This window comes from Phoxinus phoxinus (assembly GCF_949152265.1).
Source record: "Phoxinus phoxinus genome assembly, chromosome: 19".
Taxonomy (NCBI): domain Eukaryota; kingdom Metazoa; phylum Chordata; class Actinopteri; order Cypriniformes; family Leuciscidae; genus Phoxinus; species Phoxinus phoxinus.
Window position 1 is genome coordinate 26,886,040 of NC_136894.1, and position 20,283 is coordinate 26,906,322.

The 20,283-nt window shown below is 39.2% G+C and overlaps 1 protein-coding gene and 1 long non-coding RNA gene across 3 annotated transcripts in view; one reads left to right on the forward strand and one right to left on the reverse strand.

Annotated features, from left to right (window-relative positions):
* Window positions 1-19,646, reverse strand: part of cdk12 (cyclin dependent kinase 12) — a 37,450-nt gene extending 17,804 nt beyond the window's left edge. Inside the window, exons 1-4 of one of the 2 annotated variants that reach the window (XM_079590115.1) lie at window positions 19,557-19,646; window positions 16,959-18,029; window positions 13,133-13,798; window positions 1,011-1,211 (exon numbers count right to left, since the gene is read on the reverse strand). In XM_079590115.1, coding sequence (XP_079446241.1) covers window positions 1,011-1,211; window positions 13,133-13,798; window positions 16,959-18,004 — 1,913 coding nt within the window. In that variant the 5' untranslated portion in view covers window positions 18,005-18,029; window positions 19,557-19,646. Of the gene's footprint in view, window positions 1-1,010; window positions 1,212-13,132; window positions 13,799-16,958; window positions 18,030-18,138; window positions 18,777-19,556 lie in introns of those variants that run through there. The other variant, XM_079590114.1, reaches the window with a different exon arrangement.
* Window positions 1-20,283, forward strand: part of LOC306986670 — a 392,716-nt gene that overhangs the window by 336,872 nt on the left and 35,561 nt on the right. The gene's annotated exons all lie outside the window — the stretch shown is intronic.

Here is a 20,283-nt window from a genome sequence, read left to right on the forward strand (position 1 = left end):
AACTATCCCTTTAAGGACAAGCGGCTGCATGTTTACTATTAGGGCTACTGTCTCTTTAAGATCTGCGCGTAACGAGTCTACACGCATTTGACAAGCAGATTTTTTCTTCATTTTTTCTATTGTTCTTTCACTTTAGACATAACCAACTTTGTTTATGTAAACCTTGTGTGTATTTGACCATATTAGCGCAATAAGACTCGAAAGATAACTTAGTTCAGTAACAGGCGCTGTTAGACAGGCGTTTAGTGCATGTGCGCGTCGGGTGTTTGCCTCAGAAAAGCGCCCGTTAGAACAGCGCATCAGCAGCGAATGACATGTTTATTGTTTAACCCGCAAGGCTTTAAAGTAAATGCAAATAATTAATTTTTATGAACTACAGTGTCCCGTTCCTCTGCATTTCATGTGGATATACGTCGCGCTGTACAGTATGTTGAGACGGAGGCGCCAGAAATGCAAACTGATAAAATGGACGATCCTACGATATTTCTTCAAAAGCAGATCGTGGAGACATTTTAATCGTCCACGATCAAAAATCGTTATATCGCACACCCCTATTGTCTTCCTCATTCTATGATAAGAAGCTACATCAGCTTACGAAAGGAAGTTATTTCAAACACTCGACTGACATTATGAAATGAGTTAAAATGAGTAAAAACGTCATGACAACAGGTTTAGAAATGTTTCGCATTACAAATTTGGGAAGATGTTCGACACTTTTTCAAAAGCAGGTTATAAGCGACTCAAACTTGCAGCTTTCAGAGATGGAGCAGCATTTAGCCCAACTATGCTCTTCACTAACACGCTGTGCATATATTTATTTAATGAAGAAAAAAAAAAAAATCATAATCGCACTTAGCCAAAACACGATTTCAGTTTCATTTCGATTAATCGTGCAGCCCTATTGCATAAGAAACTACTTTAAAAAACAAAATATCTTACAGACCCCAAACTTTAGCGAAATATTAATTTGCCCCAATCGTCCTGAATGGATGATGAACAGTGACACTTACTTTGGTCTCTTCTTGAAGGTTGGCTGCAGAAGCGGTGGGGAAGCTCGAGCAGGGGACTGTGGGGGGGAGGGGTTTCCTCCAGAAAGCATCGGAGGGAGGGGCAACTCACTGAGAAGACGTGTCCTGCCTTCTCTTTCCTTTTCTTTCTCCTTCTCCCTGTCCTTTCGTGATGACCTATGGGAAAGACTGCTCTTCTTTGGACTGAAAAAAAGAAAAGAAAAAAAAACTTAAACCGGTAGCCAAAACAATCACATTTGTCACTCGTTATTATTGAATTCAAATGGAGCAATAAAACCCAGTAACCATAGTTACTAGGAGTGGGCGATATAAGTGTAGACACGATTAACCAGTAGAAATGTATCAACCAGTAGAGATTTTGGACTATCGTGGTTACGCTCACGTGACATTGCTGTGCGGTCACAAAGCCGCTGCTCACAGAGCGCATGAATACTTGGTTCTTTTTGCTGCTTAATTAGACTTGAAAGGTTAAATACACATACTTGTATCAAAATGCCTGTCTTTGCAAGTATCCTCGTAAACGCAGTCTTAAGTTAACTTAAACCGTTGAGAAAGAAAACATAGTAGGTGTGGAACGGTACACAGAAGTCACGGTTCGGTTCAGACATCACGGTTCGGTACGAGTTCGGTACAATGGAGGGAAAGCAAAACAAAAATGCAGAAGGCACATTTTTTTATTGTGTATGTCTCAGTCTGTACCACCTATACAGTCTCTGACCCCGGAGCTAGCGCAACAGCTGGCCCTGAAGTGTGTAAAGTAAGATGTAAACTATAAACAATAAGTGCCCCACATCATCTCCAGACTCCATCTGTAACTTGTAAACAAAATAAGACAATCAGCCATAAAACTGAAAATACAGCATCTCTTATTTATGTGCGGACGCTAGGGGTGTAACGGTACATGTATTCGTACCAGACCGTTTCGGTACAGGACTTTCGGTACGGTGCACATGTGCACCGAATGCAATCTTTCACGTAAATTAGGCAAGTTTTGTGTGCGGAACATACGTCAATTCCGAGTTTCCACACGAACATATTAAGTGTCGGAAGTCTCCGCGTTGCACTGATTAAATCTGATTAATCGTTTTTGTGATTCAAATACATGTAAAATATTACCATAACATCGGTCTTCCTGTGTGCGGAAATTTGTTTATGTTGCTGTGACAACGAAACACGTGCAAGCGCGCCTGTGTTAAGAGCGCTGATGCGCTCATCTGTGGACATTTCCGAATGCCTTTCTGTTAAAAGCGGGCTTTCCACACAAACAAACGTACATGTGTCATTAGTATGAGAAAAAAAATTGGTTTTAACTCTCGGGTCGGGCTCGGACATAAATATCGCATAAATAAAGATCACCACATACGGCACGCTCGCTTTAGCCCAGCCTCTCGCTAGCTAGCGTCATGGCCAATATTGGTTTGAGTATTTTATTTAGTGGAGAACTTTGCAGCAGTATTTTATTTCTTATTCTTTTTTTATTTTATATATTTTTTTTTTATTAGCCTAACGTTAGATTTTTATTAAAAAGTGTGTTTAAAAAAGTGTAAACAAATTGTTAAAAAAAAGTTTATAGTAAACAACCAGCAGTTTAATGTTTTGCATTTCTTTCCCTTACTGTACCGAAAATGAACCGAACCGTGACTTTAAAACCGAGGTACGTACCGAACCGTGATTTTTGCGTACCGTTACACCCCTAGCGGACGCACAAGCGCGAAGGTGCGCACGGCAAAAATGTCCTCATTGCGGTGTGTGCGGTCGTGCGCATTGGGTGCACAAGGCCACATTTCGCGTGGCGGTGTGCAGTGCACGGCTTTTTTTGTAACAGCGCTCGCGGCTCCGCATCCGAAGATGCACGACTTCGAGCCGAATCTGGTCGAGCATACATCTCACAGCACCGGCACCCAGTTCTTGCGTCTAAACGAGTTGCTTACATTAACAAAATGAGCCTACAATAGCAGACATAACCCCTTTAAATAAAAATAAATGGCCATGTTTTATAAAAAGGTTCACAAAACTAAATAAAAATGTTTAGAAAATATGTAATTTAGCTGTAGATTACGTTCTCGTATCCATTTTTTCTCTCTAATGTCACAGGGAATAATCTGGTTTACTGCTATACACGATTCTTTTGTAGTGTGGTTTTGGTCTACTTAAGTGTTGGACTAAAATAAACATTCACGAATGTACCTTACTACTTCTCGCCGCTGATTCCTGATGGTTTAGAGGACAATTACACCGAGTCGCACCCTGTCGGTTCAAAGAATAGTACACCGGCGAGTGCGAAGTAAATGCCTTGTCCATGTGGGGAGGCGCCCGCGCAGTACTCGGAGGCGCGCGCTGCGGAGGCAGGCGAAAGTATAAACAAACCTAGATTAAGGCGGGGCTACAGATTAGATGTCCATAAAGAACCTGCATATCTAACAGTAGTTCCGCATTACATGCATTCATTTGCACGCAAGTTATTTATTTTTATACCGTGTATTCTCCGTGTAAATTCATGCAACGAACCGTGACGCCCGTACCGTTTCGGTTCAATAAGAATACATGTACCGTTCCACCCCTAAAACATAGCCTACCTAGCAATATATCGGATCTGTGCATTCAGCCTTAAAGTGGCAGCAGCCTAATAAACCTGCTGTCATCGGTGTCAATGTAAATCAAACAACAAAAAATCTCTCAATGCTATTGACTGACCCACTTTTGTCTCGCTTTAATAAGAATAAATGTATATTTAATTTACACAGTGAAGATATGCAGTGTTTTTATGTGATAACTTAATACAATTCACGTAGGCTAGCATTTCTTATTTCAAGTGCTTATAGTTTTTCAGGTAAGTCTATTTCTTTATTTTATCACTGACTATTTCCTTTAGTAAGATTGAGTTTTTTTATTATTATTTTTTTTTTTACATAGGCTAGTCTTAGTTTTAGTGATATTGAAATTGGTGACAAGAATTATGAATTTTCAATGGTATCAAAAATGTTAATGATAAAAGAACCTTATTTAAAGCAAAAAACAACAACAAAACAACAACAATGTTTCAAATAAAGGGTCCAAAACGTAAAAAGCATAGCTGTAGATAAAAGTAACTGTGAAAGTAATGTCAGAAAATAACTTTAATCTACTGAAATGGAGGTTTATTTAAATATTTCTGTAAAATGCAGCAACTACTAGGGCTGCACGATATGAAAACAATTTCACCAGATGATTTGAATAGCTCTGTTGATAAATAATTAATAATTCTAAAATTATTGGAGTAATTTTGTAGGAGAGTGCATTTGAGAGTGCATTTATAATTTATTATCAAAATAATATACAAATTACAAGCATAGATAAATACATCCGAACAAAGACACAAATTAAATAAGCAGTGCTTTGTTTTTCACTTAAATGGATCTAACTGTATTCAGGTACAGACAAGAAATTATGACTGCAATATATCACTATTCTATATAACATGTACTTATCCAAGTAATAATAATAATAGTATTATTATTGCTAAGGAATATCATTCAACCACCAAGATAATTTTTTTCAATGTTTTGTTGTAAATTAATTGTAATGTTTTAATTTGATTACATTTTAAAAGCTTGATACAATTGTTCAAAGTTTATATAAATTTGTATTAAATCATAAAACACACACAAAAAAAAAAAAATTGGGGAAAAACAAAATGCATTCCATGGGTCCCTAAATTAAAAGGTTGACTCTGTTGAGTTTAATTGAAAAACAAACAAGTTTACATGTTTACATTCATTATCAAAGTCTAACAAATACGTGAAAAGCATTTCCTTCCCCATTAATGGTAAATTAATATTGTCAAATATTTTTGGCCATATAGCCCAGCCCTAATAATATATATTATTTATAATAATAATAATGGTAGATTATTAGTAGATGTAGATACAGTTTGCACAAGTATCTAGCAGCAATAACTAGCATCTTGTTCACAAAGGGAAAATGATAATACACCACATGTAAATAGAAGTAATACGATTGCTAACAGTGAATGGTTTGCAAAATGGTGTGTGTAGTTAGCGACAACAGCCTTTGTCAACAAAGCTATTTGCATTTAGTGTAAACAGACACCACCAGAAAATAACAGTTTGTTCTCAGCTTACATTCTCTACAGGCCAAACATGCCCACGTGCATCTGGGGAAAATATATAAATGGCCAAGCACATATGCTTTGATCATGTGACAGAGCATTCATGTACAAATGGAGAAAACAAACAAGTTTGTTTTACTATAGCCAAAGTGTCCAAATACTTATTTTGGGAGTGTATACATTTTGTTGCATTAAATAAAATAATCAAAGCAAATGGCATTCATTTTAAAAGGTAGCACAAACACACTTTAAGTGAAACGCATAGAAAAAGAAAGATTTATGACAATCCTAATAATATTCTGCGTGCCAAACCAGCACCTCAGGTGTGATCAAATAAAGGTCTAAGACTCAAACTAAGCTTGATTTTCTGCATCACTGCATTTCAAATTTGACCAGATTTGCAACACAAATACTGTTGTATAATCACCGTTACCACAAGTGACAAACTCTTTTCTTGGCAAACGATGGTCAGTTCAAAGTTAGTTAAAGTTGTTTTTATATAAGCTATATGTATACAATTAGTTTTAATATTTATATTTTCATTTTTATTTCATTTTTTAAATATTTGTGTTACAAGTTTGTAATTTTTTTATTATAATTGCTTAAGTTTAATTTATTTTTATTTCAATAATTTTTTTAGCTTGTATTTTATTTATTTTCAGTTCGTTTTAATGTTTAAATCTAAACTTATTTCAGTGAGTTGCAAAGACAACATTTATAGTTTTTATTTAGTTTAAGTTTTCTAATAAGGGGCGGGTTTAAGCAGGCTAAATTTGGGACAAGCGGTATGACAATACAGTGCTTAGCATAAGTGAACACACCAATGCTAAAGTTGACTAAAAAGAGGAATAAAAAAAAAAATCTTTTGGAAATTGATCTTAATGCCTTAATTTTAAAAAATGAGGAAAACTCCAACCTTCAAGGATGCCAATTTTCTTTGTGAATGAATAATGTATCGTAAATAAATAAATGTTCTTCCTTAAAATACAGGGTGCATAAGGACACCCCTATGTTAAATTCCCATAGAGGCAGATTTATGTTTTTAAAGGCCAGTTATTTCATGGATCCAGGTACTATGCATCCTGATTAAGTTCCCCTGGCCTTTGGAATTAAAATAGCCGCACATCATCACACACCCTTCACCATACCTAGAGATTGACATGGGATATTTTTCATAAGATCATCTCTCAAAGCAAATCAAACCAGCTATTGGGCTAACTGAAATAAAACCATGCCAATTTCTAGTATGGTGAAGGGTGTGTGATGATGTGCGGCTATTTTAATTCCAAAGGCCAAACGAACTTTACTTTTCACATTATGAATACTAATGTTCTCCAAAACACGTTGGCCACAATTATTGGCACCCCTAGAGTAAAATATCTCTGAAGTATATTCCCATTTAGGGATGTCAACGATTAATCGGTGATCGATTAATAGTCGATAATACATCTAATCGATACAACTTCTCGGTCAACCGCGAAACAAAGCGAGCGCGTTTTGTTTGGGACCATTTTACACCTTCATTATGACTATAAGTTTGTGTTCATTCGCAGCCTCTTGTTTTGTGCAAATGTAAGTTGTAATATTGTGATTATTTTGTGTATGCCTATCTATATCTGATTTATCTTATATTGGATGCATCCCTTGAATGAACGCTGTAGTGCGCATGATCAGCTTCAGCGCGCGCGGCTCAAACGGCACTGCACGACTAATAATGACTATTGGCAGGACTGTCATATTACATAACATTATAAAGAGAACAATATTGTAATAAAACATTATGCATTATTTGAGTTTAGTTGCCGTGTCGCGTTGCTTCAGGAAGAGCGCGTCCACAACATGATCATTCTGAATGAATGGCACGTAACATATGTAATATGTTTATTTTGAATATATCTGATGAATCTCATATAGGATGCGTTTCTTTGAGTTAAATAACGCGCTAGGGTGCTCAAGTTTAGCTATTCATTCAGCGCGCGCAGCTCAAACAGAAATGCACGACTAATAATAACGATGAATAATTTGGGACTGACATATTACACAACATGAGAACACTGTTGTATTAAATGGTTGTGAATGCATTGGGTTTAGTTGCCGTCTTCAGTGCGGTGTTCAGGGAGAGCTCGTCCACAGTCACACATTCTGCATCTGAGGTGGCGCTGGTGACGCGTATAGTAGTCATTATATTTGATAATTAAATAATCAATGACATCAAAACATTCATCCATCGATCATGGGAATTTGTGAAAATCGACATCCCTAAACAACTGTTACAATAAAACATCAATTGAGCAATATAACATGCATTTTTATTCAGTATATAAGCAATATTTTGCTTTTTATGTTAAAGACACTATTGATACCTATTGAAAACAGCCGCTTATCAGTTAATCGTTAATCGATCGATAAGGTCAATCAACTAATGATTAATGAATTAATCGATAATTTGCATCCCTATTCCCATTAATATTGACATTTTCTAGCACACCAGGGTGACTAGGAAGTTAGGAAGGCCAAATTCCCTTAATCATCCATCACAATGAGTAAAACCAAAGAATATAGTTCTGATGTCCAGCAAGATTGTTGAGCTTTACAAAATAGAAAGTGGCTGTAAGAAAATAGCTTTGAAAATGCCCATTTCCACCATCAGGGCAATAATTAAGAAGTTCCAATCAACTAAAGATGTTACGAATCTGCCAGGAAGAGAATGTGTCTATATTGTCTTAATGCACAGCGAGGAGGAAAGTTCGAGTGGATCAAGGATCACCGATGGAGAATTGCAGAGATTAGTTGAGTTTTAAGCCCCTTTCACACAGAGATTCTGGAAAATACGCGGGGTTAATGTGACCCGGGATTTGTCCCGGGATCGTTTGATTTTGGTTCATTCACACTGCCAGTGATTTTCCGGGATCTGTGAGTGCGTTCACACACATCCCAGTAAGATCCCGTAAAGACACGTGACGTCAGGATGAGACGTGTAACGTACGCGTCGAAAACATGTACACTAACGCATCGCATACCGTTCCACAAAGCTGGCAAATGATCTCAGCTTCAGCGCGGATAGTAAGGAGCTCCCTGTCTCTGCTTCGTTCCAGTTTGCAGACATTTTTTCGTTCTTTCTTTGTTGATGACGAACACAAACTTTCTTTTAAGAGCAACAGAGTCACGCGATGGCACATCACTACGACACACCCCTTACGGCATTGATCCTGGCTTTTGTACAGACAGGGCGCGTTCCGGGACTAATCCAGGCAATGTTACAATGCATCGATCCCGGGACGTGTTTGCTTTCACACAGAAGGCATTCTGACAATTTCGCGGCAATTTCCCGGGATCAACACACTGTGTGAAAGGGGCTTAAGATTACTCAACTAATTAGATTAGTTGAGTTTTGGGGTCAAAAAGCCTTAAATATATATGTGTATATATATATATACAATCAACCCCTACATCACCACATGTTGTTCGGGGGGGTGTCAAGAAAAATCCTCTGCTTTCATCCAAAAACAAACTCCAGCATAGTCAGTTGTCAGACACAACTGGAGCTTCAAACAGGACCTGCTTCTGTGGTCAGATGAAACTAAAAAAGCTTTTTGGCAGCAAACCCCTCAGATGTGTTTGGTGCAAACAGGGATAAAAAGTACCCTATGCCCACTGTTAAACATACAGCTGGATCTTTAATGTTGTGGGCATATTTTTCTGCTGGAGGTCCTGGACATCTTGTTCAGATACATGGCATCATGGATTCTAGCAAATACCAATAAATGAAAAAAATCTAAACCTGACGGCCTCTGCTAGAAATCTTATAATGGGCCGTGGTTGGATCTTCCATCAGGACAACAATTCAAAACAAACATCAAAATCAACACAAAAATGTGTCACTGAGCACAAAATGAAGCTTCTGCCATGACAATCCCAGTCCCCTGACCTGAACCCTACAGAAAATGAGAAGCAGCACCAACATGGATCTGGATCTCTTGTCAGGTGTTCTCCAAACTCAACTCATTATTGGAGAAAACTCAGATCTGTTATCTTGGGAAAAGGAGGTCGCAAAAAGTATTAAATAAAAGGGTGCTAATAATTATGGTCAACATGTTTTGGAGAAAAGCATTTATTTCATAATGTGATTAAGCCTACCACCCACTTTTAAATCCTTTTTTACTTTAATGAAAGACCAGATTTATTTTTACAGCCATCTTTGATCATATTTAACAGGGGTGCCAATAACTCTGACTACAACTGTACATGAGGAAAAATCCATTCTTGGTCAGCGCCACCTATTAGGGGTGTAAATCGGGGCCTTCATGACGATTCGATACGATACCGATTTCTTAAGCCAACGATTCGATTATTTTCGATACTTCAGAATTCCCCGCGATACGATTCGATTCGATTCGATACGATTCAATGCTCGATATTTTTACATGATATCTATTAAGTTTCAAAATAAATCAACAAAAATAAATCATTTAATTAGCCTTTTATTGAGAATACAGAAACAGTATTCTATCTATTCACATAATAATGTGTATGTTACACTATAGCATTTGTGCTCAATGCACTGCAAATGAACAGAAAATAGAACAGAGATTCGACGTGTTGCTGCAGTATCTTATCTCACACTGACAGGGGACATTCTAAAACGACCAAACTCAGTACACATCATATTAATAAACCATATTATGTATAAAAAATCAGATGAGCCCAGAATATCAACGCGACGCGTTAAGCGTTTTCTTATAGTGGTTTTCTATGGTAAGAACATGCTTAACGCGTGATTAAACGCGTCGCGTTGATATTCTGGGCTCATCTGATTTTTTATACATAATATGGTTTATTAATATGATGTGTACTGAGTTTGGTCCTTTAATATCACTGTCTTCGTACAGTAAGCCACGTTAAGCGTTTTTCACGTTAAGCGTTTTAGAATGTCCCACTGACAGTCTTTCTCTTTACAAACGGCAACATCTCTTACCAGTGCTCCATCTATTTTCCTGAAGCCAAAATACTTCCACACCCATGACTTGACGCCGACTGGAGTGTGTAACGTTTCACTTTCATTGCCAGCTCGCTCTGACGGTTCCATCGCTCTTGAAAGTCAGACTCAACAGTGTGTGTGAACTGTGAACATAAACGTAATGCGCGCGGCGCGTGAAGCAGTGTGACGTAGAAGACAATAATGAGGATATCGCCACCCGCAGCTTAGGAGTAGGTTGCACGCATATGTCGGAGTGGATGCTGAAAAATGACAGGCGGCAAAATAAGCACATTAATCGATATTCTTGCGGACGCAACGATGCATCGAATCGCCGGCTGTATAATCGATGTATCGATACGAATCGATTGATATTTACACCCCTACCACCTATCGTGCAGGCGTGAATTAGCTGAAGGCAATCCATCATTTCGTGTTCAGTGTGAAAGCTGTTTGTCAGCGATTCGCTTAACTTCGTCGCGTCATGCTCAGTGTGAAAGGGTCTTCAGACCGCACGCAATCCCAAATTCGGAGGTCCGGACAATACTTTTATTGGAACTCTTTTCCATCTGGGCAGCAGTAGCACTTTGTAAGTGAAAATGAAAAAAACCTAAACAAAATAGTCTTCAAAGATGAGGATATTGGGTCCCGAGAGCCTAAGCAGGGGCGTCTCAGAATTAAAAAAGTAGTAGTAATATTTCATCAGTCGAGCCCAATTGGATATGAATATTTAAAGGTAAGATGAGATCAGATGTTTTATTTGGCTATTATTATTTTTTACATTTAGACACCCACATATGACAGAAGGGTTGATTATTAAACTATCCCAATGCGGTGCGCACTGGTCACGCTGACTGACACACAGCTGAAGTACGTACACAGAAAGCAGCGTCTCAGCATGCAATCTCTCAACATCTCTTATTGCACTTGCATGGTCCAATACATACACAGTCATGTCAAAATGGCCATCATGTGAAGTATGCATGTAAACAGTCAGTTATGTCTAGTGAAAGTAAACAGTTGGGTATAAACCGTATGTGTGTCAGCATAATGGATGTGTGCGTTTGGTCTTAAAGTGACAGAAGCCTAATTAACCTGTCTGTGTAATCAAACAAAAGAGAAAATAACTCTTTAATGAATAACTTGTGTAGCTCTAATAAGAATAAAAGTATATTTAATCCATATAGTGAAGACTACATACAGTATTTTATTTTTCACATTTGATTATTCCATTTCTAACCATGTTAAATAAATTGAACTTGATTTTATTTAAAGGTGCTCTAAGCGATGCTGGGTGATGTCACTTCTTGTTGACATTCAAAGTATTGTGAAACAAAACGGAGGCTAGCTAGACCCTCCCTCCTCCTCATCCCGTCTCCTCCCCCTCCCTTCGTTTCCCAGTGAGCATAAACAACGGCTCCGTCATAAACAAATTTAGTCAAAGTTGTCAATAGCCTATAAATGAACATTGAAATTCATAACAAACAGTGAGTGAATACAATCATTCACACAAGCTGTCGCCCTACTATGAGTTTGCTTGATCATTTACAATAGAGATCGATCGCTACCTGCTATAAACCTAGGCTATATGTTGTATTCACTAAAGTTTGCGCTGACTGCATAGATCTAGCTAATTATCCTTGTGTTGGTTAGGCAAACACGTCCATTTAGAAAAACAAAAAAATGGATTTACCCCCCTGTCTCGCCACCTTTCGAAGGCTTTTCCAATGTAAATTCGGGACTTCGCACGTTCCTCATTCTTTTCCCTCTTTGCAATTTGTTCATCGGAACGTCGTCTCTTTGGTCGTGTCGGCCATATCAAACTTAAAGAGAATATAATTCTAACTTCCCTCTTCATGCTTCTCTCTCCTCCTCCACACACCCCTTCATGTGTACGCACACTAACCCCCCAAACCCCACCCCCAAATCTTGCTTGTCGGTGATTGGCTGGAACACTGTTTGTTATGTTTCGTGGTGGGGGTTGCCCCAGTTTGTTTTTGTTGCCTTTTGTGGAGCCTGGGCTGTCTACAAAGACCGCATTTTTTTACACTGTGTTCAGGGGACAGGCAGCTAGCGGGTAGTGAGGAGATGTTTGCTGTATGTGACAAAAAAATGTTTGGCCTAAAAAACGTGTGACATCGCTTATAGCACCTTTAACATGTAGATAAATCAATTTAAATTGACATTAAGTACCTGAAAAACGTTAATTAATATTATGTAATATTGAATTTGTCATATTGTTTGTAATACATCTTTGTTCTTATTTTTAATAACAAAAATAACTATCGCCATAGGCTATATATCTTTATTGTGAAATACAATTTCTCATATTGTGAAATAAGATTTTGGTCATGTCGTCCACACCTATTTTTCCACAGGAGTATTTTCTCCTTAAAACTGCAGTGTACCAAGGACAGTCTCAAAAACACGGTTTGAACAGCCCACTTTCCCACCATAACTAACATGCAACATGGTTTTCAAGGCATTTCTAAGAATGCTCGCAGCTGACTGACTCGAGTGGCGAATGGGAACATGATTTGTATAACATTAGCATCACATTATTAGCTGTTTGACAACGTAGTCAAGCCAAAGGCTAATCATATCAATAACTGTTATGTGTCCGACATTGTAGAGAGTGATACATAAAAATGCATTAGCATTCCGATACATCGACTTAGACGAGCCTGAATAATCTTTTTCTGAACCAGTTTCTGGGTCAAAACATATAATGACAGAATTAAACCAATATTTCCACTTGCTATTGCGTAGCGTTTACTACAGTCGAGTTTATTTAATTTGTATCTTTGTATTCCTCCTATTTTTTGGTATTATTTGCTTATTTTTTCTTTATTTTTAATAACTAAAATAGCTATATCATGATATAAATATTGCCCGCCCCTAGACTAAATGATTGAAGTCTACCGCCCTCTTGAGCACTGAAAGTTTGTTACCGCCATAGCATTGCAAAATGCATTTGCAATGTGTTGGCCAATTACGCATGTCTGCATTTGCGGGACTCACCTGTCCCTGCAGTCTCCCAGAAGAACCGGCGGCAAGGGAAGAGGTGGAAGTGTTGATGTCTTCATCACGTGTGCGGGACTTTGAGTAGATTTCTGTGTGGGGCTTTTGGAGCGAGAAGAAACAGGCGTCACAGTCGCTGAGGGGGGAGGAGCTGGCGGAGGGCTGTTTAGAGGAAGAGGAGGAGGGGATGAGAGAGGAAGAGGAGGAGGAGAGTGCGCCGGGAGAGGAGGAGGAGATGAGAGAGGCAGCGGAGGAGGACTGGATAACGGGAGGGGGGGTGGAGGAACCACAGCGGGCTCCTCCGCAGTAACAATGTCTGGAGGTGGGGAGGGCGGTCTCTGAGGCTCAGGGGGCGGGGCCGTCTCTAGTGGCGGCTCAGTGATTTTCACCGGTGTATTCGCCACACTGGACGTGTTCAGGCGGAGGGAGGGTGAGTTCTTGGCGGCGGCCGCCTGTCGCTCTTTCTTTCTTCGCGTCAGCTCGGCTCCGAGGCTGGACGTGATCGGCAAACGCGAAGACGAAGGGGAGCGGCTGCCTGGGTGACCGCTGTGGGAGGAGCCTCCGCCGGATCCTCCGGAATATAAAGAATGTTTCTTAGTGCGAGAGCGGGAAGAGGAGCGGCGAGAGGAGTAGTGAGGAGAGCGGCTCCGGGAACGCAGGGAAGGCCTGGGAAGGAGAAACAAGAAAAATGTTTTCAAATCAGACATGTGAACTTGCTCAAATCAACTTCACGAGGACAGACAATAAATGCAAACTGTCCAAATATTGCAGTCAGAATGCAAACATCTCGAAATTCATGACCTTTAACCAGTCTAATTATTACACAGGGTTAAAACGGAAGACGCAACAGAAATGTTTCCATATTTTGACGTACAGTCGTACACCCAAGTGTAATGGATAGAAAACACTGAAATAGGGAACGTCCAAATAGTTTTGCAGGGCTGAAATCGGTGACCGAACGGACGTAACAAAACGGACGTTTAATTAGCACTTCTCCGATGAACTTCTTCGATTTTGATGGTTCAGTGTCTATTTCATGCACACAACATGGATAAGCTACGACAGTTTTTTATCGCTAATGTTTCTTAAATCTAAAATCTTTTAGTCTGGGCTGTTTTCTGTTGATGCATGAACAAAATTTCACATTTGTGCTTTGTAACTTTTAATATGAAGCAAAGTCTCAACTTTAAAATTCTGTTACGAAATTCAAACAATAAATGTCATTTTGATGCACTTTTATACGGAGATCACTGTAGCTGCCTCAGTTTTATTGGCAGCACGGATCTAGAGCACAGAACCGATCATCTCATCCTCACTTTACTAGTAAAAGCACAGAATAAACGTGGGCGAACACAAACACCAGAAGGTATGTGGAAAGATACTGTACATTACAGAAATGAATCCTTAATCAGTGTTTAAAAAACAACTTGTAGGCTACACAATTTCACTTAACGTTACATTTACTTCTAGAGAGCTATTCAATGTCCATAAGATCATTAGTTTGCTAGAAAAAAATAACTAATTTTACTAAATATATGCACTGTATTACATATTCATTATATTTTTAATTAACCTGTTAGTGGTGTCTTCATTATTTAATGTATATTTAAATAAATCTTTCATAAAAACAAGTTATTAACAGTTTATTGTCATTTAAATGTTTAGATTTCACAAACAAACTGTAGTAGAAACATTCTGTAATTAACAAGTTGATATAAAACGTCCTAACGTGCAGTGTAAATGTGTACAACTCAGTTTTAGCTCGCCGAGTGTTGATTGTTAAATAAGTTTGAATAATTAATTGATTATTTATTTTTGGTTTCAGTTTTTTCAGGCAATTTTCAGTTTTGTTGCATCCCAGTAATGGATTATCAAGAAAACACTTTGCGAATTGGTTCTTTGTTTGTTGATTGGATTTTGAGATATAGGCGCTGTACTCAAGTGGAGGCAGATGAACATGAGCTTTCAGCATGAGGGGTTTAGCAGACTAAATAAGACAAATCCTGAATACGTCACCAAAGTTAGTTGGTTGTTTCACTGGGAGATTGAATAATGACATTTTATTAAACATTACAAGGTAATTTTTTAATAAAACATGTCAGGATAAATTGTCCACAATATCTGTAGGACGCATTTAGAAAATAAATAGGGTGGATTTTCATTTCATACTGACTTTTATAATACCCGATATAATACAGTAGCCTAGTCAATATTTAAAGTGGATCAAAACCTTTCAAGTTTTTTGATGTCTTAGGACAACTTTGATGAACTTTTTTGATCCACTTCAAATGTTGACTACTATAGATACATAGGTTTTTAGTTAATGAAATATGCAGTCACTTTTTGTGTTTTTTGTGGTGCTATTGATATCGCTAAAAATGCACTTCGAAAAATATGCTTTGTAAGCTCATCATTTAACAGCAGATAAGCGCTGGTCACTTGAAGGAGCAGCTGGCAATAAGCCATTATAAAAACTACTAAATTACAGTAACATAACTAACTCTATGGCAAACTGTGAACATTTTAATTCTGTAACAAAAACAACAATAAGAACCATTTGAGTATCTAAACGAGCTAGAGCTGTTCATATGAGCAATCAAATGTACGTCAAAAACATATTTTCTCTTATTTACACATATATATTTTCCACAATGTGCAGAACCTGACAGAGTAGGTGTAGTTCTGTGCTTCATAGATAATGGAGGTAATAAGTAAATTAAAGCCTGCAAGGGAAACCCCAGGTAAATATAGACCTGTAATACAGGAATTATGGCATGTCGACATTAGAGTGAGATCTCGGCATTTTTCATACTCACTAAACTATGCACCTTTAAACACTGTAAAGCTGACAGTACAATGCACAAGAGTTTTCATATGAAGACGTGCTTTAAAAAAAATAAAATAATTGCCACTGAATATCTAACTGATATCACAGTAATAACATAACCAGCTGCAATAAATTCACTATGTGCTGATAACTTATCAATAATATTGCAATTTAAAGGGATGTTTTGTGACTGTCCTTTTTAATGATGCGTTCATTTTAATGTGATTGGGTCTACGCAACTTTGAACAACACTTTTGGTTAACTAATATTGTTTTAACTGTGCTTCATAAATAAATTGAACATTGATCGTTCACCTAAATTTTTTTAATTTAGTCATTTCTCACCCTCATGTTGTTCCAAACCTGCATGAGTTTATTTCTTCTGTGGAACACAAAAGATGATATTTAGAAGAATGTTGGTAACCAGACAGTTGATGGCAGCCATTGACATCCATATAGTAGGGGGGGAAAATATTACGGAAGTCAATGGCTGCCCTGGTTACCAACATTCAAAATATCTTCAGTTCTTTTGTGTTCAGCAGAAGAAACTCATTCAGGTTTGGAACAACATGAGGGTGAGTAAATGATGACAGAATATTAGTTTATGGGTTAACTATCTCTTTAAGATACTATCTAACAATACGTAGTATGCTAATAATCAGGAGGTGATATTTTTACACAAGCAAAATACATTTCTTTAAAGATAAAAAAAAAAAATGTGTGGCAATATTTCAGCCTAATGAGTTTCAACTAACTTACCCGTCAACCTGTTAGTTTAAGCAGTATGATGTGAATAATAGTATAACTTAAGACACCGAGGTCACATTTGTAGCTTTTGCTATGACATGCGTTACATCTGGTCAGATGCATCCTTTCTTTAAAATAAACCTCACTGATTTTCACATTTCCAATGCAATAACGGAAGTGTCCAAAAACATCTGGAGTCACTGTGTATGTGATGCACATGTCAGATGTGTGTATTGAAGAGTGTTTTACTCACCTGGACACTGGACTGGTGCTGGATGAGCGTCGGTTGCCGTAGGGACTTCCAGGTGAGTGTTTTCTGCTCACATACGGACTTCCATCCTTCTCCGCGCTTGAAGACCTCCTCCTTCCATAGGGGCTCTCGGACCTCTGCCTGCTCCGCCTGGGCGGCTCCCTGTACGGGCTCGGGCTCGCAGCCCTGCGCCTGGAGGAATAGCTGTTCTCGTGTTCCGCAGTGGAAGGACTGTCCGCTCCACTTCTCCTGGACTGGCCCTTTCCTTTAGGGCTCGCCTTGTGGCTCTTGGCGGCTTTCCGATGACTGCGGTCCTCCTCATACTCCTCGCTCCTCCGCTTGTCTTTACGAGACTTTGATGATCGGACACTTTCTTTGCTAATGGTGGAGGACGCGGAGGAGGCGCTGCTCCCGAGACTGACCGCGGACTGCACCGCACCTGATGAGAGGGAGTCACCGGCCCTCTTACTACCGGACTCACCGGAGGGTCTGGATGTAGACGCAAGGCACGCGGCTGGGCTTGACTTCTCCTTGGCCTTTTTCCGGCCCTCTTTGCTCGCTCGCTCCCGGTCCTTGCTGCTTTTCTTTCCGCTGTCAGCCCTCTCTGCAGACTCCCTGACCCGATTCGGGTCTTTGGACTTCTTGCGGGAGCGCTTGTGTTTATGAGCCCTGTTCTCTTTGGCACCCCCCGCCTCGCCGTAGTCCGACAGCTCTAGGCGTTCGGCGTCTCCGCTCCTCGCCGGTTTCCCGGTGGCGGGGGAGTCCAGGAACGTGTCCGAGTCGGAGCTGATGTCGTCGTACTCCACCAGAGGCTTGATGGCGCCCACTGCTGGCGGCGCGGCGGTAGCGCACACGGAGCCGGTTTCGGCCTCGTGTTTGGACTTGTTTCGTTTGTGCTTGGAAGAAGTGGACGAGCTCGTCGTTTTGGTGGGATGCCGACCGGGGCCCGCGTGCAAAGGCTGACCGTCCTCGGCGGCCGCCTGCAGCTGCTGATGATACAGCGATTCAGCCTTCCTCTTGGTCCCATGCAGGCGGTCTGATCCAGGCATACCTCTGTCCTCCGGAGACGCGGACCTATGTGGTCAAGACAGCACATGAACAGCAGAAATCGCTCAGTATTGGGTAAAAGTGTGAAATCTTGCCAGACGAAAGAGTCGGATCGAAGCAAAACAAAGATGCGCACGCGATTTAATGCGCATAGGTTATCCACAACTCATCCCCGGTCCCGTGGCGTCTTTGAATCGCGTCCAAATATATCCAATCCGAATGTACAAATTCAACAACAACAACAAAAATTATTTTTTTAACGATATGTCTTTCACGATGGCATCACTGGTCGTTTGTTTCCAGGGCGCCTCAAGCAGCGCATTGCGCTCGCGCCTCTCGGCTAGCTTTAGCTAAGCTAGCGTCCCTCGAAAAGACAAAAAGAAAGAAGAAAAATACAGGATGTCCTTGTTTTAGATTGTTTATCCTTGTTCGATATCAAAGCCTAAACAGATGTTTAGCTCTCCTTGCACACGGTTTCTGAGCTTTGAAGCAGTAAAGCTCGCTCTGTGGGGATATTGTCCCACATAACTGAAAATAAAACTTGACCCGCTTGCTTCTTGTTCACATATTCGCTTTAATGTTCAGTGTAAACTCTCTGTAGTTTCATATTCATCGCAAATTATCACATATTTATGTGTTAAAATTGATTCCAGTTCACTTAAGCGGCTCTGGAAAGAGACCAGACCTAGAAATTGGGCGATGTTCGTGGATATAAAACCCTCCACGGCCCTTAATTCAGAGAGAATTCACTTCATCCATTACAGCCAAAATTATGCGCAGCCTCTTCTGCGCATGCGCGGTTTAAGCCCATCCCACGGAAAAGGAAATACCAAAGGCTGCACCGTTTAGAATACAATGTATTGTGTATTTCGTCCTCAATAACGCACTTACGCATAAATAGATGATTTCGTTGATAAATAGTGAAAACTAGGCAGGAAGTTTATTAACCTATAAAATCGCCTGTTTAACCTGCTTCTGTAGAACAAGATCGCTGTCAATCTTCATGGTAACTAGGCGACAGCCAATGAAAAGAGGCAACTGTACCCCGCCTTCAATCGCGCTTCGCTTGAGCTGGACTTTGCTCACCTTTTGATCTATGGTTTAAATGTGTGTTATTATTATACATAAATTAATATAATTGTGTTCAATTTATTATGTAATAATAATTTTATTGAATACGTTGAATACGTGTAATAATAATATAAGACAAAATAAAAATACATTACAGACACTATTATGTTATTGTAGCACGAGTAAAGTTACAGACTCTCCCTTCGTAAACAAGCATAATTTCTTAACAAACCTGTTAACATTTTCCGAATCAACCTAAGCAAGAGGCCTTTTAATGTTTATGCCAATTATCCCTCTCCACATATAGAGATATTTATTTATTTATTTATTTAAGTATACATTTTTATAATATCACAACAATCAACCGATCATATAAAGAACTACGTTATTTACATAATATGCTGTTAAATACATGTAATCTTGCAACAACTATGGTTATATTAGCCTTGTGTAACAAATAAATTAGGTGCAGTATAAGTTCACCTTCGTAAGCATTCATCAACGGCGAATGTATACCGAGTTCGCAGTTTCCGTTTTGTAGTTGAATAACAGTTGATCAATTTGCTGTAGTTATCCGTATATTTTCCAAAAAGCTCGCTATTTTCACATGTTAACGTCGCGCATAGATGACGTCAGAGTGCGAGTCCACGTCTCCAACAGTGCTTACAATTATTTTAAAGGCTATTACATTTATAAAGCAAAATCTGATGTGATAATGATCACTTCATACATTGCTACATTGCCTATTTTACATACAGTATATTAGCCTACATCTACCTGTACATATTATTTGTAAGCAAGTGTGTGTGTGTGTGTGTGTGTGTGTGTGTGTGTGTGTGTGTGTGTGTGTGTGTGTGTGTGTGTGTGTGTGTGTGTGTGTGTGTGGGTACAAAATGTCCCCACAAAGATGGCAATAGCCTATCCAAAATATATTTGTTCTATATCCTTGTTATAGATGGGAATTTTTTTGCATGTCCCCACGAGGAAAACAGTTCAATCAATTATGTTTTTGAAAATGCAAAAAATGCTGAAAGATTTTAGGGTTAGGATACAAAATATACTTGTACAGCATAAAAATCAATATGTCAATGATTTTCCCATAAAATATGGAAGCCCAATTGTGTGTGTGTGTGTGTGTGTGTGTGTGTGTGTGTGTGTGTGTGTGTGTGTGTGTGTCAAAGAGTTTTGGGGATGCATAAGGGGATGGGAA